Below are 24,593 nucleotides of genomic sequence, written 5' to 3'. Positions count from 1 at the left end.
TTACTAGTAGTACTACGTAGTACTAGGTACGGTAGGAATAGACTACAGTATACTTACATGTTATACAGGTCTTGCCTCAATATGTACCGTAACACGGTCGTTTGAATGAAGTGTGTATTGTGTGGGTTTGTTGTCGGGTCGAGAATACTGAATGTCATAAGTTAAAATAAAGGAGGCAGGCACTAGACGTCGCGGAGTTCGCACACGGCCTGCGGCAAGTCGCCGCGCTTGCAGTCTTCATTGAACCACGTGCGCAGGTCCTGGGGCGTCCACTCGCTCAGCGTGCCATACAATGACTTGACGTCAAACACTTCCGTGTCGCGGATGCTGTAGCCAACATCTGACTCGCCGTGTTGACCATTGTGCTGGCTCTTGACGTACACGATGCGGTTGCGCTTGGGCATGGGGACCACCGACCGCGGTACCGCCTTCTTATACGGCTTGGCGGTCGTGGGGGCATGCGAAATGTGCTCTAATCCCACCGGCACCACTTCGACGAGCAGTGTGGCGCTGGCGATACCTTTGAACTGGAAGTACCCGTGGTCTTTGAAGTAGAACGGCAGCCCCCCCCCGGTTTGGCCGTCCGAGTACGACGCTGCATCCGTCATGAAAGCCTTCCATGCGTCCCCACCCAGCATGATCTGGCCGCCGTGCGCCGCCTTGGCGATGCGCGCCGTCTGGTTGACGATGTTCCCAAAGTAGTCGGCGCGGCCGCTAGACTTGTGTGGACTCACAGACACGGGCACGCCCGTCTCAATGCCCATGGAAATGCGAAATTGAATGCCGGTCGGGTCTTGGCGAAAGAGCTTGTACACGTGCTTTTGCACTTCACCGCACCACGCAATTGCATCCGCTGGCCTGAAAAACGCCAACATAAAGTCCTACAAGTCATACCAGGTTAACGTCATTTCCAAATGTATCTATTTGTCGTCGATCTGCACCATGATATATATATAAGGCACGTAAATATAACGATATAAATCAATCAATGCAATTGATGCAAATATGGAATATCAAACAAAATTGTTCACATTTAATTCCATAGTGCAAAGGTACGACAACGATGGTACTACGTAGTATATATGTACCACGCCAACAATATATATATATATATTTGTACCCATCAAACCAAACATACAAAACATTCTACGCGTCCGAAAACAACATATTTTACAACAACTCTATCGTTTGTGAACATGTATTCCTTGAATGGGGAAAGAATATACCTTCCAAAAATAATATATCCGTATATGACCGGATGGAGGAAACACTGACTACTAGGTACTAACTACGCAGTACTACTACATGTAGTATCCATTTTTACTACAGTAGTAACATGAACAAAATGTAATATAGCACCCTCAAAATCACATCCAAACACACAAAATGAACTACTGTCGATTTGATACAAATTTGGGGAGGGGGTGTAATCGAATCGCGCCGACCAAACCGATCCACAATCGATCTGATTGGTTGAATTTCATTGATAATGTTTTGATTGGCTAATAATCTTGAGCTCATCTGAGGTAGCCAATCAAATCGATTTAAATTCCAACGAGAAACCACAACACGAAATTTCACTCGAAAGCACAATATACAAATTCACTACTCTAACAAAAATAATATACATACCCCTTGCAGTTCCTGGCACTCGTAGCCGCGGTGGGTGCGGAGAAACTTTCTCGACAACTTGCAAATGGTCTTGACTCGAGACACCAATGCGTGCGCGTCATTCAACATGAGCGACCGCGCGCCTTCGATGAACGTAAACACCATCGTGACTTCACCGGCGGCCGTCGGCGCATCGCGCATCGCCGGCGCCAACTGTGTTACCGACATGAGCGGTAGAAAGTGGCGGTCTTCCAGATGCTTGGGCAGCAGCTGAAACAACTGCAGCGAATGCCCCCCCACCACGTGCTTGCCGAGGTCTTCCACAACGGGGTTGCCCAGTTGCACCAGTTGCTCCTTGAGTTTCTCCCACACGCCGTCGCTGAGCGCGATCTGGCCGCCGTGGACGCACTCGCCAATGAGCCGCACGAGCTCCCGGGGATTGTGCTCGGGGGATGACGCCGGCATGTCGAGAAAAGTGTCTTCGTCTTCGTCGTCCGAGTCTGGGGACACGGAGTGGATGGCCATGCGCACACGCAGACCCCGGAACACGGGCATGGGACGATGGCGAGACATCTCTTCTTGGGCTTCGGGTGCCCGGAGGAAGCGCGGATTCCATGCTGCGTACATGAGTCCGAGCTGCATCGCAAGACACCACCGCGCAGCATTGAACTCGGTTTGAAACATCACGACAAAGTACCCTTCGCTGAACCGGAGCTCCACACCGCCGTATTCGTTGAGGCGCGACCGAATCATGTGCACGTACAACGACGTCGCTTCCTCCATGAGTTCCTGGAACTGCCGCGCCAGGCGCTGGAACGCGGCAACACTCACGTACACAAACACGGCGGAGCTGTCCATGTCCATGTCCAACTGGATGTCCTCGGACATGGTCGAGCCGGCACAGAGCATCGGTGTGTGTTGGCCAGTGCCGCCGCTCTGCAAGATCACGTCGTGGCCCATGACCACATCCATGGGCAGCAAGGCATGACCGGACGCGGTGGCAGGAAGGGGATGATACACGTCTAGACACCGCCCGTCATGTTGGCGGTGTCGGTGACTGCTGAGTCCGCCACCTGTCGCAGCCACGTATGGGTTCCCGCGACCGTTCATCGGGGATCCGAGGTCATCGTCGTCGAGGCTGTGGTCATAGAGCTTCGTAGACGATGAATTGATCAATGCAGGATTCAAGATAGATCCTTTGCCACGACCGGTGGCGAGGGAGGGGTCCTCACCTCCCGTTTGGATGTTGCCCGTGGCAGCAGCCTGGCGATCCCGGCGTCGACTCGACCGCGACTGCCCCCCTGAGCAGTTATTTCCACAACCTGCGGTATTCCCACGTTGCGTTCCTCCCTGGGAGTTGGTGTATCGCGATGCCAAGCTCACTTGGGTGGTGGTGGTGGCATTGGTCTGGTGGCCCCGTCCGCCACCGCCTGTGTTGGCCTGTGGATTGTTCGGGTACCCACCGTTCGCCGTGTTCAAATATGGAGCCAGCTCCACGACGATGTCATTCCGCGGGAGACATCGCTTCAGTAATCGTATACAGCAGTCCCAGCAGCTCATGTCGAGGACTAAGCAGGCGGCGCCTCAGCGGCAAGTTGGGTTCGTTCTCGACTGAGGAACGTTTCGCCCACGCTTCCCAGATTGGTCAGTACTGAACTTTTCTACGAACTTCGACCAGTTCTTGCCATTTGTATGAAAGCGAAGTTCGAAGCTCATATTGTTTTCAAGCCCATGAAGTGGAGGAAAATACAACCTTAAAAACACATTCACCTGTTTATTTGGGATACCAGCGTGAAATGGCCGGCAAAGGGCGTTCGAGGAGGCTACGTACTTGCATGCGACTGCTCAAGGTAGGGATGTTCAGGGGGATATGCATCAAGGGATGCTCCGGGCTACGATGATGTTCGATTGCGTAAAGTACAATGTATACTGTAGTCACCCAGCTGCAGTGTCAAGTCCACCCACCCACGTGGGTACCGTAGTAACGATGAATTGTGCGCGACAAAATGATGTGGGACACGACTTGTGTGCTCTACTGCAAACTGTACGAGTGTGTATGTACGTACACTCAATTGCATGACGTGATTTTCCCGAGAATGTCCTAATACCGGTAGTGCTACAGAAGTGCTGACGGTACAAAATCTTAGTCCTTTCATGTCATTACCTGGTATTGTACTTATTTGAGAGTGAGTAGAGATGTGGATGCCATTGATCACGAGCGTTGCTAATTGTGTGTTTGGAGCATGACGGGATCGCAAACCTGAAAGTTCGTTAGGTTTTGGGGGGATTGAAAGGGGAGGCTTCACTCAGCTGTACTAGTAATAAAGTCCCACGAAACTCCTCTACATGATTGCCTGTACAGTCCTGGGAGCATAACTTGTACTTCAAGGAATTCATTGACTTGCTATTATTGGAATTCGTGGTCTTACTTCTGATTATTACCCAATCAGAGTGCATCATAGATTCTTTGCCATATAATTGGTCAGGACCACGGCTTCATAAATGCAAAATTATATCAAGCTCCCAATGCCCCACCACTCAAATAGATCGCGCCAACATCAGCGGTACTGTATTGTTAAGTTAATTTATGCTCATCGCTACCTAATGAAATTAATACAACCACGAAGGCTCTTTCAATAAACTTGACCTGGTATTTCAGATCGATTTATGGACTTCGTAACGTGGCTCACCTTGCGAGCCTACAGTAAATAGCCTGTACTGTTTCACCTTACGAATCAGCGTACTATTAATAGTACTATTAATAGTACTACTACTACAGTATTATTAATAATACTATTAATAATACAATGAGAATATCCCTCTTTTTGATTTTCATATTTTCAAAATCACCCTAACGTTAACGACTTGCATTTGACTTCCCGTCCTATATAGGGTGTAACGTTATTGTGTTTTCAAATGGGCTGTGAATAGTAAGTATTAATATTAATAGTACTTTTGAAACTAGTAGGTACTAATAGTACTACAACTATTAATACTACTGTACCTTCGATCTTCGAACGCATGGTTCGGGTTACAGTTCCCACTCTGTGATTAAATGAACATTCTACTAAAACAATTGGAGTTGTATTAAATCATTTATTATATAGAAATAAATGATGGTTTCGAATCATGTCAACACAACAAACCCCGCCAGCACCATGTTCTCGTTCGTGACGGCCCAATATCAATGGTACAAACTCGAGTTCGGATTGACCTTGCTGTCTCCATGGGAAGTCTTCACATTCAGTACGTGTCCTTCCCCGCGATCCCCGATCTTTGGTCTGACTGATGGCGTTGTGGTAGATGCGATCGTGGTGTTCGTCCTCAGTGCCACCGCGTACTTCTCCGTTCGCGCAATATACTACATTGTGTAGATGTCGTGCTACGTAACGACTCCATATAATGCACGACATGCAAGCCCCAATAACTAGTCTCTATCCCATTTACACGCCATTCGTTGTTGGAGTTTGGTCAAGTGATTTTATGTTCTTCGTCCGCTCGGGCGTTCTCATTCAAGCGGGCAACTACGTATTACCTGGCAGCTTCTGGCAACCTTTATGGCATATTTCAAAGCCGTGGCATACCTTGCCGTAGGTTGTTCGTTTCATTTCGTGTGAAACCGATCGTGGTCTCAAAATACTATCACTTCAAAACGAGCGCCGCCGCCACCAAAACGTCCTACATGGCGGACGATTTTGACTGCGACGACTTTGAAAGTGCGTTGGATATATTCTCTTTGGTCGTCGTGCGCTACGACCACGTCGTCGTCCTTCGCCTCTTGTATGGCTGACCTGGGGACTTGGCGGTAGAAACCCTCAAGTTGTGCGTGGTGGGCAACGGCAACGTGGGCAAGACGAGCCTCACGACCCGGTACGCCAAAGGCCGGTTCACCGACAACTACAAGAAGACGATCGGCGTCGACTTTATGGAGCGCGTGGTGACTGTCGATGGCGAGGACATCCACTTGATGATCTGGGACACGGCTGGCCAGGAGGAGTTCGACTCGCTCACGAGTCGGTACTACCGCGGCGCGGGGGCCGTCATGTACGTGTTCTCGACCGTGGACCGCGACTCGTTTGACGCGCTGCCGTCGTGGCAGCAAAAGGTCAAGCACGAGTGCGGCCCCTCGATTTGCCAAGTGCTCGTGCAAAACAAGATCGACTTGGTCGAAGACGCTGTCATGACAAAGTAGTTTTTTCCGTGTTGTTAGATGGAGAGCGATGACGAACCCCCATGTGAAGAGAAACAATGGTGACGATGGTTGGGTTGTTTGTAGAGACGAAGTTGACGACATGAAGGAAGACATGCGCGTGCGAGTGTATCGCACGTCCGTGCAAGACAACCAAAACGTCGAAGAAGGTTCGTCATGGCGCTTCCGTGGTCAAAAATCGATGATTGTGTGACACGAGGGGGGGTGACGTAGTGTTTGAATATTTGTGCCGGCGGTACCTGAAAAAGAAAGCGCCAGAGGAGGCCGCGGTTTCCGACATTGGCGGCGGCGCGGCCTCCCCGACCAAGAAAGCCAAACCAAAAGACAAATCAAGTCGCCACCAGTCCAAATCCGAACGAGGGGACGGCGAAGCCCCCACAACACCCAAGTCTAAAGTCTCGACCAAAGCCAAGTCGAATCGATTCAAAGGCGGTGACGACCACCACGGCCTTTCATTTGACGATATTCGCCTTGCGTTGCCCCCGAACGGCGAAGGGGACCATGTCCAGCGCATCGACGACGACCTCCAGAACGATGATCAAACTGACAGTCAACGTCCCCCCAAAATAAGTAATCCGCACGAAGACGAAGAAGCTAGCAGCAGCATGCCTCCCCATTCGTCGGACATTCCCGACGACGTGGGGGGAAGCGGGGCAGCTCTAGAACCGAGCAAGCGCCGCACCAACGGCAAAAAGAAGGATGCGTGTATAATTTCCTAAGAAATAACGACATATGTTTCTATATTTAGCACGTCGCTGTTAACAACACGTAGTCTTCAACATCATGTTCACGTACAACCACATCACGGGGGCGAAGCTGTGCTACATGCACGTGCCAGTGGAGGTGGACGCATTCTCTGTTAGGGAAAAGCTCCAACAGGAGCATCGCGAAGCGAAAGAAGAGAGGCAAATGGCGTGGGAGGATTACTTTGCAGCACAATGGGGCAAGGCCGAGCGCGAGGCCACGACCAAGACCCAGCAGCGTCTGCAGCACCAAATCGAGCAACTATCCACGGTAAGCAAGTGGTGCGCATCGCCCTCAACTTAACCTTTTCTCCATGTAGATTACCGTAACGTCGCGCAACTTTGAGCTGTGGAACACGGCGATCGAGCGCAAATATTACGAATATGTCTCGTACTCGTTGCAAGACCTGGCGATTCGCGACACATTGCTCACCAACGTGCACTACGGCCTCACCCCCCTCGCCCGAGCCTGCACAATCAAGGACTACCGCCTCGTTCGAATATTGCTCGCGCACGGCGCCGACTCCACGGCCAAAACCCCGTCCAGCCCTTACGGGTACATGCAATCCGTCTTCCGCGCATCCGTAGCCGACGTCCGCGTCTTTGAGCTCTTGGTGCAGTCCCTTCCCCCGTCCCCCGAACTCGAACTGCGGGGGCTAGACGACGACGGCCTCTCGCTGATGCATTTGGCCGCGCAAGGGGGCTTTGTAGATGTCTTGGAAAGGCTGCTGGCGTTGCCCATGACTCACGACCTCGTGGATACAACCACCCCCAAGAACAGGTACACGGCACTGCACTATGCTGTCGCTGGGGGGCACGTCGCGTGTGTGGTTCTGTTGCTGCGGCATATGGCGCCTTCGGTTGCCGCCGCGATGACATCGGACGGGCGCAATGCCCTGCATCTAGCTCTGCGGGTAGAAGGCTCGCACTTTCACCTGGAGCAGCTCGTGGAGAGTTTTGTCAGTGCCAAGTACGTGTTTCCACAGTGTTTGACTGGCGAATGTGCTCTTATACGATGGTGGGGGTATGCAGTTGCGACTCGTGTCTGTTTGAAGCCATCGACCCAAACGGCGCGACTGCATTACATTTGGCGGTTGGTCAAAACCTCGAGCGGATAGCCCTGCGCTTGATTAACCTAGGGAAGACCCCCATGAACGTGTGCACGAAAGGGGGGGTGGCGGCTCTTCACTTGGCCGTGATGGTGGAAAATATGATGCTGGTCCGGGCGTTGCAGCACCACAACGCTATGATCGACATCATGGACGACAACGGACAAACCCCCTTACTTACCGCGGCTCTTTTGAACCACACGGTATGTATTTATGTTGTAGCTGTGAACGATATAAACATAACGGTCATATCAGGAATGTATTCGGCTGCTCCTGGATTGTGGTGCGGACGCGGGGTGCCAGAATAAGGAAGGCCACGCCCCGCTGCATTATTTGGCATCGTATTGCACGGACCCAGACACGTTTCAACTGTTTTTCACCAAAGACGTGGACGTCAATGTGAAAAGTGCCAAGGGCAATATGCCTTTGCACTTTGCCGCCATGAAAGGCAATGAGGTAAATCCATATATATCCAGTTTGAAATCATGGTTTAAACTGACGATGCTCTCCTTGTAATATCAATTAGGTGGCCGCGAAAATTCTAGTGCAGCATGGCGCGGACGTGTCGATCTTGAACGAAGACAAGCGTAGTGTGATCTTTCTCGCCAGGCAATGGGGGTACTACATCCTTTGTAGGAATACGTAGAGGCCATACGCCTTTCTCCTTGATTGATGGAACTTGTGATGGTTGAGTAGCCACCTTCAGCTGGAAGAGTACTTCAAGCTCGTCGTGAAAGACTTGGCTGAAGTGACGCCGCCATCCTCGGACCACAACGACCAAGCAATAGACGACAACAGCGGCGGCAGCCACCATCGCAAAACCAAGGCCATCGGGACCCGAGAACCGCTGAAAAACAAAAAGGCGGGGGTGACGCTGCCCAAAGTTCGCCCTGTCACTGCTGTAGACCCCACCAGTACGAGAGAGTATGACACCGACGCCGAATCGGACCCCTGTCGCCATCCGTGGACGGCGAAATCGCCGACTCGACATGTCTGCATGACGCCGTATGTCAAGCGACAGCTGTTTGGCCGCGTGCGAGCCCCAAACAAACCCGCGGATCTCACCGACGAAATGGACGAGTTGTTCCTATACAACCAGCCCCCCAAACCTGCCCCCGAGCACCCCCAAGCCAAACACATGGTATTTTTCGTTCGAGCATCGAATCTACGTGACATCATGGGTCTCTTAGCTGCGACGGTGTAAAACTGGTGTCAACATCCCGTGGCTGGCAACATTGCCGTTGGCATCTGACACGTTGGAACGACGGTTAAAGCCGTCGACCCAGCACCAGCTCAATGGCTCGAACCATGTGAAGAGCATGCCTGAATTACGAGCCGAGTTTCAATTCGCACGGAGGTTGGTGTGGCAAGAGAGCGCCGTGACGCGACGGTCGCGGCACGCCCTTCGAAGCCCCACGATACGTCACGCCCCCTCGTCGTTCGTCGCTGTCATGACCCAGAAAGTATTTCACAACACGTGAAATAATTCTATTTCCATCATAGTTTTATCGTTATGGTTGGTCGTCGTTTAACGAGCTGCCTTTGGCGACGAGAACCACGCGGCCACGCTGAGCCGTGGCTGCCACCACGTCCAACTTGTCTTGCTGGGATTTATCCCACTGCAGTGTACACCGAGGGTCGCCGCGAGTTGTGCGCAGCTTGTGCAGCGCTTTGAGCTCGTGGACGCCGGGACAACACACCACCAGCAGCAGCGACTGCGGTGGAAGGTCCGCGGCGATGTCGCGCACGAGCTCGGATGCTTTGGCCGGACACGCTGCTTGGCCCCATGTGAATGTCGGCGGACATCCGGTGGTCAGTTGGTGCCCGACGTGGTGGAACACAGTGTCGGGAGAGGTGCACGGAATGGCGGCGGCGGTGCCCCCTGCGAGCGTGCGGCATGCGGCGGCAGTGTCGATGATGAGAGCCGACTTCTTACGATGGGCCAGTTCTGTGAGTAGTTTGCGGGGATGGTTATCTTGGGCGATGATGGACGGAAACAGCGGGCCACGCTTGACCTTGAGCTAGGTTGTGGTGAGTTTATAGGACCAAGAGATTTATTTCTCTTTTATATAACTTTCGTCAAATGTGACGTAGTTGAAAGAAACCTTTGGACCAAAACATAGATACATGTATCCATCACCATACTACCTGGAGGAGCTTCATTGTCGACATAGCATCTTCGACACTGCAGTGTCCGTCGTTGCCGGTTTGAATCTGGATTTTGAGGTAGGTACTGGACAGATATCGCAGCGCAGAACTACACGACACGCCGACCATGACGATTGTTTATAGATACACCCTCCATCCACAACCACAAGCGGGATTACCGGAAGGGAGGGCCTTTTGGATGGGGGTACAGCAGCACTGTATCAATGACACGACGGTGGATGAGACGCAGGGCCGAGAGATCGTTTTCTAAGGAATGGCCCACGAGGATAGTTTCGGCAGGGATCAACGCCAGCAGACTCGCTTGGATCTGTTCACCAGTCAACGAACTCTACGACAGGAGACGAAGTACCTACCGAGGCCAGTGTGTTGGTGCATCCATCCAGAATTTCCCGCGTGATACCTGAGTACTGCGTGCAATAATCGACAATGGGGTTGGAGGGCAGAACAAACTCATCCAAGACAACCTAGTGAACGTGGTCACCACGACTATGTATGTTGATAGTATACTGAAGTACCTTGTGCTGGTCGTCTACGATGGACACTCGGGTGAGCTCGACGCCTTTGGTTGTTTTGCACATTTCGCAATCGATGGCCAAGAGAGGGTAAACAAGTGGCTGTCCATCCTCCAGTGGTTTCGACTCTACGTATGTGTGATCGGAGGTCGCACTTGGCACGACGGGCACGATCTTGGCCAGGTCGGCATCGACGGCAAGATAGAACTCCAGACCCATGGCACCGTCGTGGTTCTTTTTGAACTTTTTGATCTTGTTCCTGACGGCTTTCTTGGTCTGTTTCTTTGCCGCGTCCTTGACAGTCTTGGACACGGGAGCATACAGCAGCGTGGCTTCGCACTTCGGAATGGCGTCGCCTTCGGCCAACCGCACAGCAGCCAGTTGAGTTGTGACTACATTAGTACCCAGGCCATCGATGGCAGTAGTCAAGGCATCGGACGGAGTGTCGTGGAGGACAAGCACGACCACATGATTTAGCCCAGCAGAGCCGTCATCGTCCAGAAGTTTGTCCATGAGCACATCTCGAACACTGGAAAGGAGAGGTGTGGTCTCATTTGCTGTCAATGCATCAAACGACGACAAGAGTTCCGCCTGCCAAGTCAACGTATCGGCGGCGGGTCGCTTGGTGCCCATGGTTTGTTCGTCAGAAAGTGTGAATTCGAATCGGATTGGCTCGTGCCCGTTGAAAAACATGAATATTAACCAATAGTAGACAGTGCGTTCTGAAACGGTGTTTTGGGTCAAATCCATGCATTAAGGTATGACAACAGTATTTATCCTACTGAGCACCAGGTAAATCAAACGAGTCAAATGAAGCAGCTCCTGCCTTGGAGGCTGATGCATGTTGTGCAGCGTTGAGAGGCATTGATTGGAATGCTGGGGCAGGAGGGGCGGGAGCAAACGGGTTGAATCCCCCTGGCGAAGGAGGGGAGTCGACCTGATGCGTGGACGCCGTGGCATATCCGGGCAAGTCTCCCATGCTAAACTCCATGAACCCCCCATTGTCCTCAAACGGATTGTTCGAGGAAGATGTGTCCAGAGGGGAACTGGCAAAGTCGAGCACGTTGACGATGCGATTGCTGCAGTTGGTGTTCACAATATGACTGTTGCTGGTACGAGCTTGCGGTGGTGGCATCGACCCAAAGTCGCCATGGCTCGATTTGTTGGATCCAAAAGATGTTGGCACTGGGAACGACCCAGCGAATCCGCCATTACTGCTCGACTTGTTGGAGCCAAAGGAAGATTTCGGAGGCGAATCCGTGAAATTTCCCCAGGGCTCATCCATTGTGGCAGGTGCTGGCGGTGACTTGGCTGGACTCGTCGACTCGGACGACCCGACAAAGTCGCTGAAGCTCAGTGTGTTGACTTGTATATTGTCGGACGCGGCAATGTGCGTGCCGCTGCCTCGTGGAGCTGGCTTGTCCCCCGACGCCGCGTGCCCATTCACCGCAAACGATTCCAAAGCCGCCAAGTGCTCGTCGTAGCTCGTGATGGACAAGAGCGGCTCCATTTTCTTGGTGGCTTCGAAGATCGCAGCGCTATAATTCGTGCGGAACTCAATGACCTAATTACAAAACCAATCGATTTCGTGTGAGTTCAATGCTCTGTATATAATTCCCAATATGCCACGCCAATATCAGCGAGTGATTCTTAGCTCGACTGCTTACCCGTTGGACGAGGGGCAACAACGTCGAGTCGCGATGCGTCAAGAAATCGCGCAAGTGCTGAATCGTGGTTTCCGCAGCGTGGTTGTATTCCTTTGTGATCGCCACCAGTTTCTGTTCGTTCTACTCGACAACGACACATGAGTTAATGAATATGTGACGAGTAGTACTGTAGTCGTCATTCCACACTCGACGCACCCGCACGAGTTTGTCGACTTCTTTGCCCTTTTCGTGCTTTCCCGCGCCCGCGCGCTTGTTGTGCGCTTCTCGCAGCGCCAGCACCTTCTTGTTGTAGTGGTCGAACGTGATGTGGGTCTCAGTAAACTCACTGCACTCCTTGTTCAGCAAGTCCACTTGATGCGTCCACCCCTGAGCGGGTGCTTGAACCCGAGTCTCAAACGTCTTGGCCTACACAGTACCACGTAGCCACCATTGAGCCCACACTATGAGACGTATGTGTCTACCAGTTCGGTGACTTGGGTGACGTCAATGTTGATCGAACACGCTTTGAACACGTCAATGAACTGCTTGACTTCGGGCGACTCGGATGGAATGTCTGATGCAACAACAATACATGAACCCTCAATATGAGGCTATGGACGAACCAGTGCATTTGAAGTTGGACACGTCTTCAATGGCTTGGTTCAGGACGTTCGACGCGGCGTGGAACCCTGCGATTTATGATACTACAACTACTTGTTGATAGCGTCGACGTACGGTACCTCGAAGCGACGCCAAGTACCCCTTGAGGGCGTTGTCGAGGTTCACAATCCCCGATTGCATGTGCTCAAACCCGGCAAAGGCTTGCTCGAATTGCACATTCTTACTTGGCTTCGTGGCCCCGAGCTTCGTCAGCAACTACGTAAGCACACCACGACACAATCATACGATGCACGTGCTCTGGTTGGCTACCTTGTTGGTCGCGCGCACTCGAATCGACGACATGTTCTCGACCCTTCTGCACTAGACCGAATATGCCGTCACCCACGGCAAATCCACGGGTATTTATAGATATGACTGCACCATGCCAACCGACAGTATACGAAACCGCTTTCCGAATGCCAAGAACAGCAATATCTTGGAAGGAAATTCGTTTTGATTTATTCAACTAACAGTGATTGTCATTCAAGTCGTTGCTCTTCTTCCCGTTGCTCCAACGGGGTCTGGCGCCACACGAACTCTTCGATGAGTTCTGCGCTGTCGTGGCGCCCTTGGCTGCAGCTGTTGGGGCACGTGTACACGACAAGGGTGCCCCAGTCCAGTTCATGCTTGCCGGCATTGGTGGCGGCCAGCGACTCGATCGAGTCCTCTCCAGACAGTTTCAAGTGATACAACAGTTGCGGCATCACCTGGAACTCAAACAGTCGGGGCTCGCCGCAGCCAGCACACACCGGCACGTCCGTCGGCCGGTCGGTCGAATGCACCCACAGCACCGCGTCTTGTTCAATGTTCCACCGGCAATACCGCAGCACTTGGTCCTTGGCCATCGCTACCCGCGTCAAGAATGCCAGGTACGTTTTGTCCACTGCCGGCGACGACCCCAGCAACGAAGACAGATCTTTTTGGGAAATGTCAATGGCAGAGTCATCCGTGAACACGTCGTCGTTGGTGGCGACACGCCGGGAGGTTTGGGCTACCGAAAACCACACGATCAAATACAACTGTGAAAATATAGGCCCAATAGTGTGTACCTTGTTCAAAGTCGTGCATCATCTTGGCCTCGGTGCTACAGTGCATCACATGTCAACAAGTCAGCTAAACATGCACGGGGTCACATACGCCGTATGAGCCACCGACGTGGCGGGTTCAGGATCGATGTGGATTGCATATTCGGGAAAGAGGAACTTGGACCCGTTGTCTTCTAGGGCAGTGGCATGGGCGACGTCTTCGAACAGCTCGTGTGTCGCCAAACTACGCAGCGAGTCAGCCGCCATATCCATCTCGTAAGGCTGGGTCGTACCACTGAGGACAGTCCTGCTTATGGCCGTGCTTCCAGTGGTCCTTTTGATGTTCCTTGGAGCAATAGTGCGCGACGTGGCATGCGCTGCACGAAAACGTGGCCTTGAGTCCGCACAGCGCACATCGATGGAGAGACTTGTTCACGTGATCGAGCGGTCTGTAGTTGATGTCTTCGTGGTTGGCGTAGTACAGGTTGTCCTGTGGCAACTGGCTCCGAAACGTACGGGCGCTATACATTGCACAGTCATTCATGCCATCCTAGGACGGCTGGACGTACTGGCCGAGACGAGGACAGTCGGTGGTGCGACAGCAAAACAAATACAGAGACCGATGGAACGCTTGCTCTGGGTGGTCCAGCGGACAGTAAATTTGCAGCAAGAAACTCATGTTCTTGTCGCATCCGCTGCACTTGATGTCCACATGGGTGTTGGGATGAAGCCACACAGGACTGCCACCGACCTTGCCGCCATCCCACTCGCCAAACGGGCCGTACAGATGTGCTTCCTTCTCCCCAAGGAAACCCAACTCGACCTCCATGTCTCCACCCTCAAGCTCGAGATCTTCATCGTCTTCGTCTTCGTAATTGGTGGGTTCGAAGGAAGCGTCCTCGTGTGCTGATGCTTCTTCCAGCACGACGCTGTCCGGTGTGACCACGCTCTTGTCGGCCATGTTGATGTTGATTGTTGGAAGTCGTTCACGTTGTTGCTACGGACTTTGATTGGTCGTCCAAGTCGAGATCATTTTAGCCAATTGGATATCGTGACACTCCCATTATCCCATTATTCACAGTAAAATACTTTACAGGTAACAACGATACTTTTGCGAGGGGAAATCTCTGACTTGTCCCTTGGTTCCACCATTCGATAAAGTACTTCAAAGTACTTTTTCGCACGCTTGAAAAGGCGTACGTTTGCGAGAGGACGAGTGTCGTCGGGGTGGTACAGTAAGAAGAAATTGCAAGCACCATGATGCAAGCAACGGCGGCAGTGCATCGGATGGACATTGATGACATCCAGGACAGAGAAGACATGGAGATTGAGATGGCAGAGCTAGGTCTCTCCGGAAGCCCCAACCTCCACAGCAGCGGCGCCAAAGTTGATGTCGAATTGCGGCGGAAGCTCGAACGGGAAACGATCATGAAGCATGACTCAACACAACTCAAGTTCAAGGACGCGTGGTTCTTCATTGAAACTTCATGGATGGACATGTGGATGAACTTTGTTCTCCATGATGGTCCGCTTCCAGGCCCGTTGTCGAACCAGTCGTTCTACACCCGCGACAACACCCTCCGCAAGGACCTGGTTGTCACCAAGCACTACCGGTGCGTGAACCCCCGCGTGTATGCGATCTACTCGGAGATCTACGGCACTGGCGGCGCCTTCCCCATCGCTCGATACACCCTGGACATCTACGCGACGCCTATCTTGCGCGACGACGTGTTGGAGATCCTCAAACTTCCCGAACTCAGCGCGCGAGTGGCCGTGACTGAAATGCGTGAGCAATACGAAGAATGGCCAGAGGAGCCCGAGGTGGTGATGGGGTGGTGCAGTTGGATGTACCAGTGCTGCTGTCTCTGTGATCGGCTGCCGACGGTGCTGGGTCGGGTCTTTGGCGGTCCGACGTACGCCGCCGTGGATACCGCAGCCGACAAGACACGAAAAAAGTCGTCCAAAAAGCAAAAAAGCAAGCGCCGGCACCACGACGAAGAAGATGGCAACGACAGCGACACCGACACGGAAGAAACCAGCTCGTTGCTCACCGATGATCGAGACTAATCCCTATAATACACACACTTTCACTAACAACACTACTATGTACAGTAGTAGTCGCCATAGTAATCATGTAGTACTAGTATGTGCTATGACTACGTTAGCATTGGCACAGTACTAGAAGTTTGGGGCGCTCCACCCTCATCGTTGGTGCAATGTGCACAGAAAATGGCTTTGATTAAAGATCATGCATAATTATTGTGCTTTCGAGTTGGAATTTAAATCGATTTGATTGGCTACCTCAGATGCGCTCAAAATTATTAGCCAATCAAAACCACCTTCTCAATGAAATTCAACCAATCAGGTCGATTGTGGATCGGATTTGTATCACTGTTATCTTTATTTGAATGTTTTGTCTTTACAAGGCGGCAGCGTCGGCAATGTCTGGACCACCCGAATGAACACTAGCGACCCAAACACGAGTCCGAGGAGGGTGCCCATGGTGACGTCGACGGCGTGGTGCTTGAAGTCTGTCACTCGGGTGACCGACACGGCGAGGGCCAAGAGGAACGGCACTAGGGCCGGCAGGAAGAGCAGCTGGCGACACAGTGCGGCTGTGCGAGGAGTCACGCGCGACTCGCGGGCGTAAATCGTCCACAGTGCATAGATCTAAAAGACATGCGACGAGGTTATATGGCTCTTCGTGAAATCATAGGACGTACAGTGGTGTACCAGCCAGCGGCCGTGCCGGTGGAGGAATGTCCGGACGGAAACGAGAGCATGGACTTCTCAAAGACTTGGGATGCCACCGAACATTCGTATGACGTGGCGTTCACCAACGTAGGTTGGCACACGGCCGCAAAGTTGGGACGCAAGTACCCCACGCTGAACTTGATGAGTTCGGTCGCAGCAATCGTCAGCAGCACAGCTTCCAGCACCCCCAGCCACAAGTTGACCAACGTCACGTAAAAGTGCCTTTTTAGTGCCGAGTGCTGCAAAGTGAACTCGAGAACGACGGGCACGACGATACCGATGGCAGCACTAAGACCGATGAGAAGGGGATATGAAATCGTATCCTCGTGAAGCGGGTGCGTCGTTGTTTCACCTACGACGATGCAAGGTTAGGTGCCCAGTTGAGCCGACGAGGTTGCAACGCACTGATCGTTGGGTTGTACGTGTGGTAGTAGCGAGGGCTTGGAGACGTACGAAGCGACCATCCAGCCACAATCGCCCACACGATGATGGAGATCAATGGGGAGATCCACTGAACCTCTTTCCACAGAGGGACAGCCTTGGCGGGGCCGCCTCCGTCGCTGGCGAAGCTCATCATTGCAATGTTGACTTGGTGTGAGAAGCTATTTATGTTCGAGCTCGACCAATCAAAAGCGCTGAAACTGAAATGCCATCCTGTTGTATTATATTTGACAGGTTGACTTTCAAGCAAAAATAGAATACTTTTGGCAGTTAACAAAATGTAAACAGGTTTTTACATTTTGTACCTGACATGATTGATGTAACTATTATTAATACTTTCGTGACCAATTTTGGCTCTATTTGAGCGTATTTTCATTCCACAATCTAGGAGCGTAATCTCAACGTTGGGCTCTGTTATACGAGCCTAAGCGATATGAAATTCAAGGAGGTGTGGTTGGGTTTTTCAGTTTGAAGGTTGGCGAAACCGACGTAGCTTCAATGTTCGAAGTACGAAGTTCATAAATATACCATTACTGGTATTTCGCGATTTCCTGCAGGACGTTGTAGGTGTTTCTGAATGGCTGAAACGGTTTCATTTTGAAACCTCCCAAGACCAACCATCTAGAAGGGCACCCACGTTCAAATACTTGAGCTATCGAAAGGCGGCGGAGCTACCGACCGATTCACAAGAACGACATGACAAGTCACGGACACATGGCACGGCGAGGAAGTCATATTGTGCCGACGACTAACCCTGGCTCCCACAGCCGAAAGAACAGCACCAACGCCGCCCCTCGTATAAAAAAACGCACGAGCTCCATCATTCCGAGCGACGATTTGACGACGCTGCCACTGCTGGAGCTGCCAGCGTCGATCCACCGATCCGACGCGTCGTCGCCGCCAAATGGAGGCGCCCGATCGACGTGGATAACCCCCCGGCTGAACGACGAGCTGCTCAAGAACAACGCCACAGACGGAGTCCTGGGCAAAACGTTTGGGACGCTGAGTCTCGAAAAGAGCTTGGAGTTGCTCCAAAAGATCCTCACGGAAGGCAGGTCGCCCCCCAAGGACCACCAAATTCGCTTTACGACCCCTCCCGTGATTGCGAGCTCCCCGATGCCCCCACCGCCTAGACTTGGCGAGACAGAGCGCAAGGCTTCCGTGCAAGCTATCTCCGCGCCCCAGCGAATCGAAGAGTTATACGACACCATCACAATCTTACGCCAGGAATTGGACATGGAGAGGGCTCAAAACCGCGCAAACGACAGTGGCACTACCGGGTTTGACGATTCAAATTTCGCAGTGTTAACTCAATTATTATTAGGCTGACGGCATATTCCATGGACACGGGGGGCGATAGCTACTATTCTGCGCTAGGACGCAACGCCGAGCTACACATCCGCGCCAAGAAGTTCGAGTCCGCCGCCAACTCGATGCGCGAGGATTTGGAAGCGTCCAAGTTGGACCAGAAGAAAACTCTGGACCATGTGAATTCGCGCGAAGAAAAGCTGCGCAATGTCATCAAGAAGAACAAGTGCCTTATGGCCGAGTACGAAGTCCTAAAGGATCAATACGTTGAAGAGAAAGTCAAAAGCGTCGAAGTGTACCGAACCATGACGTTGGACAAGAAGCGCCACGACGCAGTACGCGAAGAGGTGCGGACATTATATTGCCGAACACAATGAATTATGGTGGCCATTGCAGATGGAAGCCACACAAGCCCACTTGCACAAGCAGCACGCCGAGCTCGAAACCAAGATCGATGCGATGGCCACGGCCCACGCGGCAGAGGTAAAGGGACTTCAGGCAGCCCTGGAGACGACCCAAGCCGAGCGAGACCGGCTGGTGTTGTGCGTGGCCGAGTCTCGACACCGATTCAGAGCGTGGAAAGACCGAGAAGCCAAATCCGATCTCGCAACGAGAGAACAAGCCAAGGAGGGGTTGCAACTCGAACATGCGATCCGCATGGAAAAGTTCCAGAACGAAATTCGCCTCCTCCGGGAAAAAGTTACGCAGCTCGAGCAGTCCAACCAAATGTTGAAGCGGGAGCCACATTTGTCGCCGCTGGAGCTCACGCAACGAAAACACCAACTCTTGAACACGATCACAACCCAGGAAGCCGACCTCATTGGCATGACCACCAGAGTCCAGGAGCTAGAAACGATGTTGGCATTTGCAAAGTCCCAGCAAGAACAACAAGGAGCGATGCTTCGGACAGCACAGGAAGCTATGGCCAACATGCTGCACGATCGAGAAGTCCAAGCTTTGGAGCATTTGAGTTGGAATGCAACCCCCCCTCGAACGCCTTCCACGGCTCCGATGTCTCCAACTAGCCATCTTGTCTCACGCGGTTCTGTCTTTCCAATGAAGTCGCCCACATCGCCCGCGTCTCAACTCACCCCCCGCGCCCCATCGTCGGCGCCATCCCCTCGAGTCCAGCAATCGAAACGGAAAGGGCAATATCGAAAGGCCGACTCGCCACAGCCACTGAGCCCTGCACCCCCTCAATCTATCACGCCCACATTATCGTCCACACCACCCTCGTCTGCCCCGAGCGAGCAAAACTTGACCGTGTCCAGCTGGAAACAAGATGTTCGGGGCCTGACAGAACAAGTCGAAGAATACAAAGCCATGATAGTGTCGCTGTCGAGTGAAATCGACAAACTCAAGACAGAGCGGAAAAAAGTGGCCGTGCAAAAGCAGACAGACTTGCAGCACCAGCACCAAGCAGAGCTCGACGCTACCAAGCGCCAACTCGCCCAAGCCAAGATCAACGAGCAAGAATTGAGTAACGCCCTGGAAAAGTACCGACTCCATGAATTTAACAAGGCGGCACAACTCATTCAAATCAAAACGCGAGGGGCTGTCGCACGGTATAAACTCAAGGCCAAACTGAAAGCGACGAGGATTCTACAAGCGCAATTGCGAGGGTTCGCCGCCCGCAAACGAACCAACTTGTGCCGGCCGTCCGCGATTTCTGTCCGCGACGAGCGGCGGATGCAGTCAGCGCCCACGAAAGTGACCGAGGACCAGGATGTGTATGTGGAATATTTGTCCGTCCCGCCATGCGTGAAGGTGGAAATGTGGTACAATGGGCAACTCTTGACCAAGTACATTCCAAACCGCAGCTTGCCGCTGTACGTGACCAACGGCGCCAAAATGCTCGACAAAGCCCGCGACGAGCTTCAAGTCGCACTGGCCAATCTTGTTGAATACGATGACACCTCTCACATGTTGGTGCTGCCGTTGTTGCCACCTGAAGACCTCGTCGCCAAAGCACAAGACGAGGCAGCCGAGAAGATCCAAGCGCGCGTCAAGGGGTTTATTGTTCGCAGGGAGTTGAGCGACGAGAGGGAGCGCCGACGCATCGCCGCGGAAACCATCCAAAGCCACGCCAAGGGTTACTTTGCACGCAAAACGTACGGTCGGAAGGCGGAGGCCGTGGTGCAGATACAAGCGCAAGCCAAGGGATACATCATTCGAAGGCGGTATCGGCGTCAAAAGGAAGCGTTGGAGAAGATCCAAGCCACCGCCAAAGGTAGTTTGGAGCGAAAAGCGTACGAGCACAAGCGCGCATCCATTGCAAAGATCCAAGCGCAATCCAAGGGATACATTGCCCGACGAACGTACGGGGCGAAGAAGGAGGCCGCGGTGCGCATCCAGGCCACGGCCAAAGGGCGCATGCGACGGCAGTCGTACTTGGACTACCAAGAAAAGTCGAAAGCTGCCAAGTCGATTCAAGCAAGGACCAAGGGTTTTTTGGCTCGGAAGGAAATCACGGAAAAACAAGACTCGGCCATCAAGATTCAATCGCATTTCAAAGGCCATTCCATCCGGCGCGACCGACGGCGGAAAGCCGAAAGCGCCACGAGAATCCAAAGCGCTCGCCGCGCGTACATTGAAAAGCAAGCGTTCATTGTCAAACGACAAGCCATTTGCAAGATCCAAGCCGGCATCAAAGGGTTTTACGACCGTCAGCGGATATGCATCATGCCGCGGAGACAGCGACTCAACGAACTCGACGAAACCCGCGCCGACCACAGGTTCCGGCGAAACGTCGAGTCCAACTTGGTCGAGTTCCGGATTCATTGCCTCGACAACCCGCCGTGTGTCAAGATTGAAGCGCTGCTGCACAAACACGTGTACAGTACGTTTGTCAAGTACCAAGATATCAACAACTTTGTCGGGTTTGGTATGGAATTGTACCATGAAAATCCAGAAACATTGGCTAAAACCATCGAGCCACTCTTGTCGTTGGTGCCGTCCGACGGCCCGCACGGGTATCGAGTTGTGATCAAGAAGACATGGGACATGATGGACTCCGTGAGGAAGCTCAGCCTTACACTGGACCAAAAGAACGACCTGCGAGAATTTGCACGTGCACACGTTATGGCTGCCAAGGCGGCGGCAGAAATTGGGTTGCTGTCGGCTCAATTGCGAGAAGAGTTGTACGTCCCTGAAGTGATTGGTATGGCTAAGTTTGACGTGGAACCCGCTGAAGATATCGGAACTCCAGTCAAAGCGAAATCGGGCATCGGTGAACAGCCACAACCACCAACCATTTCCCCTTCCAACGTGGCAGTTCAATTGGACGGCAGCCCAGAGCCCACGTCAAATGCATCTGTTGCAGGCAGTGTCTTAGACGTTCCGCCGTCCACTGAGTACACAGAATATTTTGGTGACTCAATCAGCGCTGTCGCGGTTCTGCTCCCGTTGAGTTCCAATCCAGCCATCGATAGTGACAAAGGTGCAGAGCAGTTTGATGCGTCAGGCAACCAACACAATGTGCCACCGAATGACGACGACAGCGACGAAGCGAAAGCATCGTCGGATTCAGAGGCTGAAGAAGTTGCGGCGACTACGCCAGTTGAGATTCCCATGTGGCTGGTAAATTTGGACATGGAGGAAGAAGCCGATTTCAAGACCATCTTGTGCGCTGTCGACGAGGCTATCGAGCACTTGTCGCCACATTCGTCGGAAGCAAACCTCCGCTACTCGATCACTCATGGGTACTCCATGGTGGAGTCGATGAACGCGTTGCCAGTAATCTATGGTATTTGTTCCCACGACTTGTTCGATGAGACAACGAAGCAAGCCGCCGCCACGGATCAAAACCTGCGCAAATCCGTTGCAGAATCCTGGGCCAATCGTATCCTCCAAGATGCCATGGAATCGTTCGCGAGTCAGCATCCTCAGCAACCTCGGCGTCAATCGACGAATTTGGACGAATTCGTTCTTGACATGGACAACTTGAACAGTTCAACAATGAAGCAACTGCTGGACGACCACCACTTTGTGTGCGAGGTGGTACAACAAGTCGTGACTGAGGCTGTCGCGAAGGTAGCGCACCACACACCAAATGGTGAAAGATCGACATTCCCTATCCTACTTCCGAAGGTTGATGCACATGAAACGCAGACAACCGATCCCGATGTTCAACCCGGCGACCTGCCAGACACAAACCGTCACGTTGACGTTATCGACGTTCCTTCGTCATTTGACAGTGACATGGCCTTGTTAGAAGCACCCCCAAGTCCCCAGAAGGCGCTTGCCTCGATTACAATTCGAAGTGTCATAGACAACACTGTACGAATGGTCACCAAACCACCCCACCGAAACAAACTCCCCCTCAACGCCGATATCAAATCTGAATTCAAGGCCAATACAGGGTGCGATACAAGGATAGCGGCGCTAACGTCAGCAGCAACAAGTTGCGTTGACAAAGCAATTACCACTGGCATCAGCAACGTGACGAGGCGGGTTTCTCAACGGAAACCTTCTTTCAATCTCGACATTTTACGTCTGCATCGCAATCCCACAGAATGCGCTGTTGCTCAGGCGACGCAATACGACGAAATTGAGCACACTCTCACCGACAGCGCTCGATTACATGACCATAATCATCATAACCCAGCACTCAGCATCACCGCTTCGACCGCGGACACCAAGCGAAATCCGTTCAAAATTGACATAGACAATGCACCATCTCTTGAAGTGACGTCACGAACAATTTCGACATTAGACTCCTCGACTGTTGAAATCAAGCGATCCCCAGTCGTCGCACCTACCGTGCAGCCACCCATCTCTAGCCAAACCGACATCGGAGAAATGCCGTTCACCATTGATGTGGCTGACGCGCTTGCGAACACGACCACTTTCACTGTCGAATCAGTGGTCGAGTCGATTCCAATCGTTGCCGTCGAAGCCGCGCTCGCAACCGATGCTGAAGTCGCAGTGGACGTCGTGGACACCCCACGTTCTAGTGCGGTATCCGAAGTGGCTCCAACGTTAGTCGCCGAACCGGTGGCCGTGGCCGAGCCAGTGGACGGGCCAGTCGCTGCGGTGGATTCACCATTGACAGACATCGAGCGATCGGAAGCCGCACCTCCGGTGGAGTCACCCGTCACTGCTCAGGCCGACATTGTAGAAACGCCGTCCACCATTGACGTGTCGGACGCGCATGTGGACGTGGCTGCTGTCCCCGATGAAGCCGTTGTGGAGTCGACTCCAATCGTTGCCGTCGAAGCCGCGCTCGCAACCGATGCTGAAGTCGCAGTGGACGTCGTGGACACCCCGCCTTCTAGTGCGGTATCCGAAGTGGCTCCAACGTTAGTCGCCGAACCGGTGGCCGTGGCCGAGCCAGTGGACGGGCCAGTCGCTGCGGTGGATTCTCCAGTGGCTGATATCGAGCGATCGAAGGCCGCACCTCCGGTGGAGTCACCCGTCACTGCTCAGGCCGACATTGTAGAAACGCCGTCCACCATTGACGTGTCGGACGCGCATGTGGACGTGGCTGCTGTCCCCGATGAAGCCGTTGTGGAGTCGACTCCAATCGTTGCCGTCGAAGCCGCGCTCGCAACCGATGCTGAAGTCGCAGTGGACGTCGTGGACACCCCACGTTCTAGTGCGGTATCCGAAGTGGCTCCAACGTTAGTCGCCGAACCGGTGGCCGTGGCCGAGCCAGTGGACGGGCCAGTCGCTGCGGTGGATTCACCATTGACAGACATCGAGCGATCGGAAGCCGCACCTCCGGTGGAGTCACCCGTCACTGCTCAGGCCGACATTGTAGAAACGCCGTCCACCATTGACGTGTCGGACGCGCATGTGGACGTGGCTGCTGTCCCCGATGAAGCCGTTGTGGAGTCGACTCCAATCGTTGCCGTCGAAGCCGCGCTCGCAACCGATGCTGAAGTCGCAGTGGACGTCGTGGACACCCCACGTTCTAGTGCGGTATCCGAAGTGGCTCCAACGTTAGTCGCCGAACCGGTGGCCGTGGCCGAGCCAGTGGACGGGCCAGTCGCTGCGGTGGATTCACCATTGACAGACATCGAGCGATCGGAAGCCGCACCTCCGGTGGAGTCACCCGTCACTGCTCAGGCCGACATTGTAGAAACGCCGTCCACCATTGACGTGTCGGACGCGCATGTGGACGTGGCTGCTGTCCCCGATGAAGCCGTTGTGGAGTCGACTCCAATCGTTGCCGTCGAAGCCGCGCTCGCAACCGATGCTGAAGTCGCAGTGGACGTCGTGGACACCCCGCCTTCTAGTGCGGTATCCGAAGTGGCTCCAACGTTAGTCGCCGAACCGGTGGCCGTGGCCGACCGAGTGGACGAGCCAGTCGCTGCAGTGGATTCACCATTGACAGACATCGAGCGATCGGAAGCCACACCTCCGGTGGAGTCACCCGTCACTGCTCAGGCCGACATTGTAGAA

The 24,593-nt window shown here is 53.1% G+C and overlaps 10 protein-coding genes across 10 annotated transcripts in view; 5 read left to right on the top strand and 5 right to left on the bottom strand.

The window, feature by feature from the left end:
• Positions 1-99: 99 nt before the first annotated feature.
• H257_02584 (hypothetical protein) lies at positions 100-3,288 on the bottom strand. The gene is made up of 2 exons (XM_009826288.1): positions 1,633-3,288; positions 100-881 (listed from the first exon to the last, which is right to left on the bottom strand). The coding sequence occupies exons 1-2, from the start codon at positions 3,169-3,171 to the stop codon at positions 183-185; spliced, it is 2,238 nt and encodes a 745-aa protein (XP_009824590.1). The 5' UTR covers positions 3,172-3,288; the 3' UTR covers positions 100-182.
• A 1,481-nt stretch (positions 3,289-4,769) lies between these two features.
• H257_02583 (hypothetical protein) lies at positions 4,770-4,985 on the top strand (the record flags this gene model as incomplete). The annotated part of the gene is made up of 2 exons (XM_009826287.1): positions 4,770-4,857; positions 4,915-4,985. The coding sequence occupies 2 exons, from the start codon at positions 4,770-4,772 to the stop codon at positions 4,983-4,985; spliced, it is 159 nt and encodes a 52-aa protein (XP_009824589.1).
• A 246-nt stretch (positions 4,986-5,231) lies between these two features.
• Positions 5,232-6,568, top strand: H257_02582 (hypothetical protein). Its single transcript, XM_009826286.1, has 4 exons — positions 5,232-5,327; positions 5,421-5,799; positions 5,888-5,970; positions 6,035-6,568. The coding sequence occupies exons 1-4, from the start codon at positions 5,294-5,296 to the stop codon at positions 6,538-6,540; spliced, it is 1,002 nt and encodes a 333-aa protein (XP_009824588.1). The 5' UTR covers positions 5,232-5,293; the 3' UTR covers positions 6,541-6,568.
• Positions 6,569-6,604: 36 nt separating this feature from the next.
• On the top strand, positions 6,605-9,735 carry H257_02581 (hypothetical protein; the record flags this gene model as incomplete). Its single annotated transcript, XM_009826285.1, has 7 exons — positions 6,605-6,835; positions 6,885-7,534; positions 7,597-7,876; positions 7,929-8,129; positions 8,200-8,291; positions 8,370-8,814; positions 8,864-9,735. 7 exons carry the CDS (start codon positions 6,605-6,607, stop codon positions 9,152-9,154), a joined length of 2,190 nt encoding a protein of 729 aa, XP_009824587.1. The 3' UTR covers positions 9,155-9,735.
• Positions 8,832-10,997, bottom strand: H257_02580 (hypothetical protein). The gene is made up of 5 exons (XM_009826284.1): positions 10,358-10,997; positions 10,196-10,306; positions 10,001-10,149; positions 9,822-9,930; positions 8,832-9,694 (listed from the first exon to the last, which is right to left on the bottom strand). The coding sequence occupies exons 1-5, from the start codon at positions 10,985-10,987 to the stop codon at positions 9,185-9,187; spliced, it is 1,509 nt and encodes a 502-aa protein (XP_009824586.1). The 5' UTR covers positions 10,988-10,997; the 3' UTR covers positions 8,832-9,184.
• Positions 10,998-11,071: 74 nt separating this feature from the next.
• On the bottom strand, positions 11,072-13,018 carry H257_02579 (hypothetical protein). The gene is made up of 7 exons (XM_009826283.1): positions 12,931-13,018; positions 12,741-12,876; positions 12,624-12,689; positions 12,483-12,574; positions 12,217-12,426; positions 12,022-12,141; positions 11,072-11,918 (listed from the first exon to the last, which is right to left on the bottom strand). The coding sequence occupies exons 1-7, from the start codon at positions 12,961-12,963 to the stop codon at positions 11,133-11,135; spliced, it is 1,443 nt and encodes a 480-aa protein (XP_009824585.1). The 5' UTR covers positions 12,964-13,018; the 3' UTR covers positions 11,072-11,132.
• A 76-nt stretch (positions 13,019-13,094) lies between these two features.
• On the bottom strand, positions 13,095-14,671 carry H257_02578 (hypothetical protein). The gene is made up of 5 exons (XM_009826282.1): positions 14,255-14,671; positions 13,979-14,206; positions 13,798-13,929; positions 13,710-13,744; positions 13,095-13,651 (listed from the first exon to the last, which is right to left on the bottom strand). Exons 1-5 carry the CDS (start codon positions 14,644-14,646, stop codon positions 13,140-13,142), a joined length of 1,299 nt encoding a protein of 432 aa, XP_009824584.1. The 5' UTR covers positions 14,647-14,671; the 3' UTR covers positions 13,095-13,139.
• A 214-nt stretch (positions 14,672-14,885) lies between these two features.
• H257_02577 (hypothetical protein) lies at positions 14,886-15,784 on the top strand. Its single transcript, XM_009826281.1, has one exon. The coding sequence runs from the start codon at positions 14,943-14,945 to the stop codon at positions 15,750-15,752; it is 810 nt and encodes a 269-aa protein (XP_009824583.1). The 5' UTR covers positions 14,886-14,942; the 3' UTR covers positions 15,753-15,784.
• Positions 15,785-16,046: 262 nt separating this feature from the next.
• H257_02576 (hypothetical protein) lies at positions 16,047-17,056 on the bottom strand. The gene is made up of 3 exons (XM_009826280.1): positions 16,845-17,056; positions 16,409-16,791; positions 16,047-16,355 (listed from the first exon to the last, which is right to left on the bottom strand). Exons 1-3 carry the CDS (start codon positions 17,014-17,016, stop codon positions 16,086-16,088), a joined length of 825 nt encoding a protein of 274 aa, XP_009824582.1. The 5' UTR covers positions 17,017-17,056; the 3' UTR covers positions 16,047-16,085.
• Positions 17,057-17,576: 520 nt separating this feature from the next.
• The window catches only part of H257_02575 (hypothetical protein), a gene marked incomplete at its 5' end in the record, with an annotated part of 14,052 nt that continues 7,035 nt past the window's right edge, over positions 17,577-24,593 (top strand). The window contains 3 exons of the mRNA XM_009826279.1: positions 17,577-18,160; positions 18,205-18,535; positions 18,585-24,587. Coding sequence (XP_009824581.1) covers positions 17,577-18,160; positions 18,205-18,535; positions 18,585-24,587 — 6,918 coding nt within the window. The remainder of the gene's footprint in view (positions 18,161-18,204; positions 18,536-18,584; positions 24,588-24,593) is intronic.

This window comes from Aphanomyces astaci (assembly GCF_000520075.1).
Source record: "Aphanomyces astaci strain APO3 unplaced genomic scaffold supercont1.4, whole genome shotgun sequence".
Classification (NCBI taxonomy): Eukaryota; Oomycota; class Saprolegniomycetes; order Saprolegniales; family Verrucalvaceae; genus Aphanomyces; species Aphanomyces astaci.
Note: the sequence above shows the minus strand (reverse complement) of the source record. Positions and strands in the feature narration are given on the sequence as shown.

What these genes read in the sequence shown, in the direction of transcription:
- H257_02584 (XM_009826288.1), bottom strand. Translation starts at nt 3,171, where the DNA reads ATGAGCTGCTGGGACTGCTGTATACGATTACTGAAGCGATGTCTCCCG. An exon ending in AGTGCCAGGAACTGCAAGGG is followed by an intron (nt 882 to 1,632) that starts GTATGTATATTA and finishes TATGACTTGTAG; the next exon opens with GACTTTATGTTGGCGTTTTT.
- H257_02582 (XM_009826286.1), top strand. Translation starts at nt 5,294, where the DNA reads ATGGCGGACGATTTTGACTGCGACGACTTTGAAA. An exon ending in TGACTGCGACGACTTTGAAA is followed by an intron (nt 5,328 to 5,420) that starts GTGCGTTGGATA and finishes ACTTGGCGGTAG; the next exon opens with AAACCCTCAAGTTGTGCGTG. An exon ending in GAAGACGCTGTCATGACAAA is followed by an intron (nt 5,800 to 5,887) that starts GTAGTTTTTTCC and finishes GGTTGTTTGTAG; the next exon opens with AGACGAAGTTGACGACATGA.
- H257_02580 (XM_009826284.1), bottom strand. Translation starts at nt 10,987, where the DNA reads ATGGGCACCAAGCGACCCGCCGCCGATACGTTGACTTGGCAGGCGGAA. An exon ending in TCGTAGACGACCAGCACAAG is followed by an intron (nt 10,307 to 10,357) that starts GTACTTCAGTAT and finishes CACGTTCACTAG; the next exon opens with GTTGTCTTGGATGAGTTTGT. An exon ending in CCAAAAGGCCCTCCCTTCCG is followed by an intron (nt 9,931 to 10,000) that starts GTAATCCCGCTT and finishes CGTGTCGTGTAG; the next exon opens with TTCTGCGCTGCGATATCTGT.
- H257_02579 (XM_009826283.1), bottom strand. Translation starts at nt 12,963, where the DNA reads ATGTCGTCGATTCGAGTGCGCGCGACCAACAAG. An exon ending in GTCCAACTTCAAATGCACTG is followed by an intron (nt 12,575 to 12,623) that starts GTTCGTCCATAG and finishes TTGTTGCATCAG; the next exon opens with ACATTCCATCCGAGTCGCCC. An exon ending in TCACCCAAGTCACCGAACTG is followed by an intron (nt 12,427 to 12,482) that starts GTAGACACATAC and finishes GGTACTGTGTAG; the next exon opens with GCCAAGACGTTTGAGACTCG.
- H257_02578 (XM_009826282.1), bottom strand. Translation starts at nt 14,646, where the DNA reads ATGGCCGACAAGAGCGTGGTCACACCGGACAGCGTCGTGCTGGAAGAA. An exon ending in GACTGTCCTCGTCTCGGCCA is followed by an intron (nt 14,207 to 14,254) that starts GTACGTCCAGCC and finishes TGCAATGTATAG; the next exon opens with CGCCCGTACGTTTCGGAGCC. An exon ending in ACGTCGGTGGCTCATACGGC is followed by an intron (nt 13,745 to 13,797) that starts GTATGTGACCCC and finishes GATGCACTGTAG; the next exon opens with CACCGAGGCCAAGATGATGC.
- H257_02577 (XM_009826281.1), top strand. Translation starts at nt 14,943, where the DNA reads ATGATGCAAGCAACGGCGGCAGTGCATCGGATGGACATTGATGACATC.
- H257_02576 (XM_009826280.1), bottom strand. Translation starts at nt 17,016, where the DNA reads ATGATGAGCTTCGCCAGCGACGGAGGCGGCCCCGCCAAGGCTGTCCCT. An exon ending in CACGTACAACCCAACGATCA is followed by an intron (nt 16,792 to 16,844) that starts GTGCGTTGCAAC and finishes GCATCGTCGTAG; the next exon opens with GTGAAACAACGACGCACCCG. An exon ending in CCGCTGGCTGGTACACCACT is followed by an intron (nt 16,356 to 16,408) that starts GTACGTCCTATG and finishes CATGTCTTTTAG; the next exon opens with ATCTATGCACTGTGGACGAT.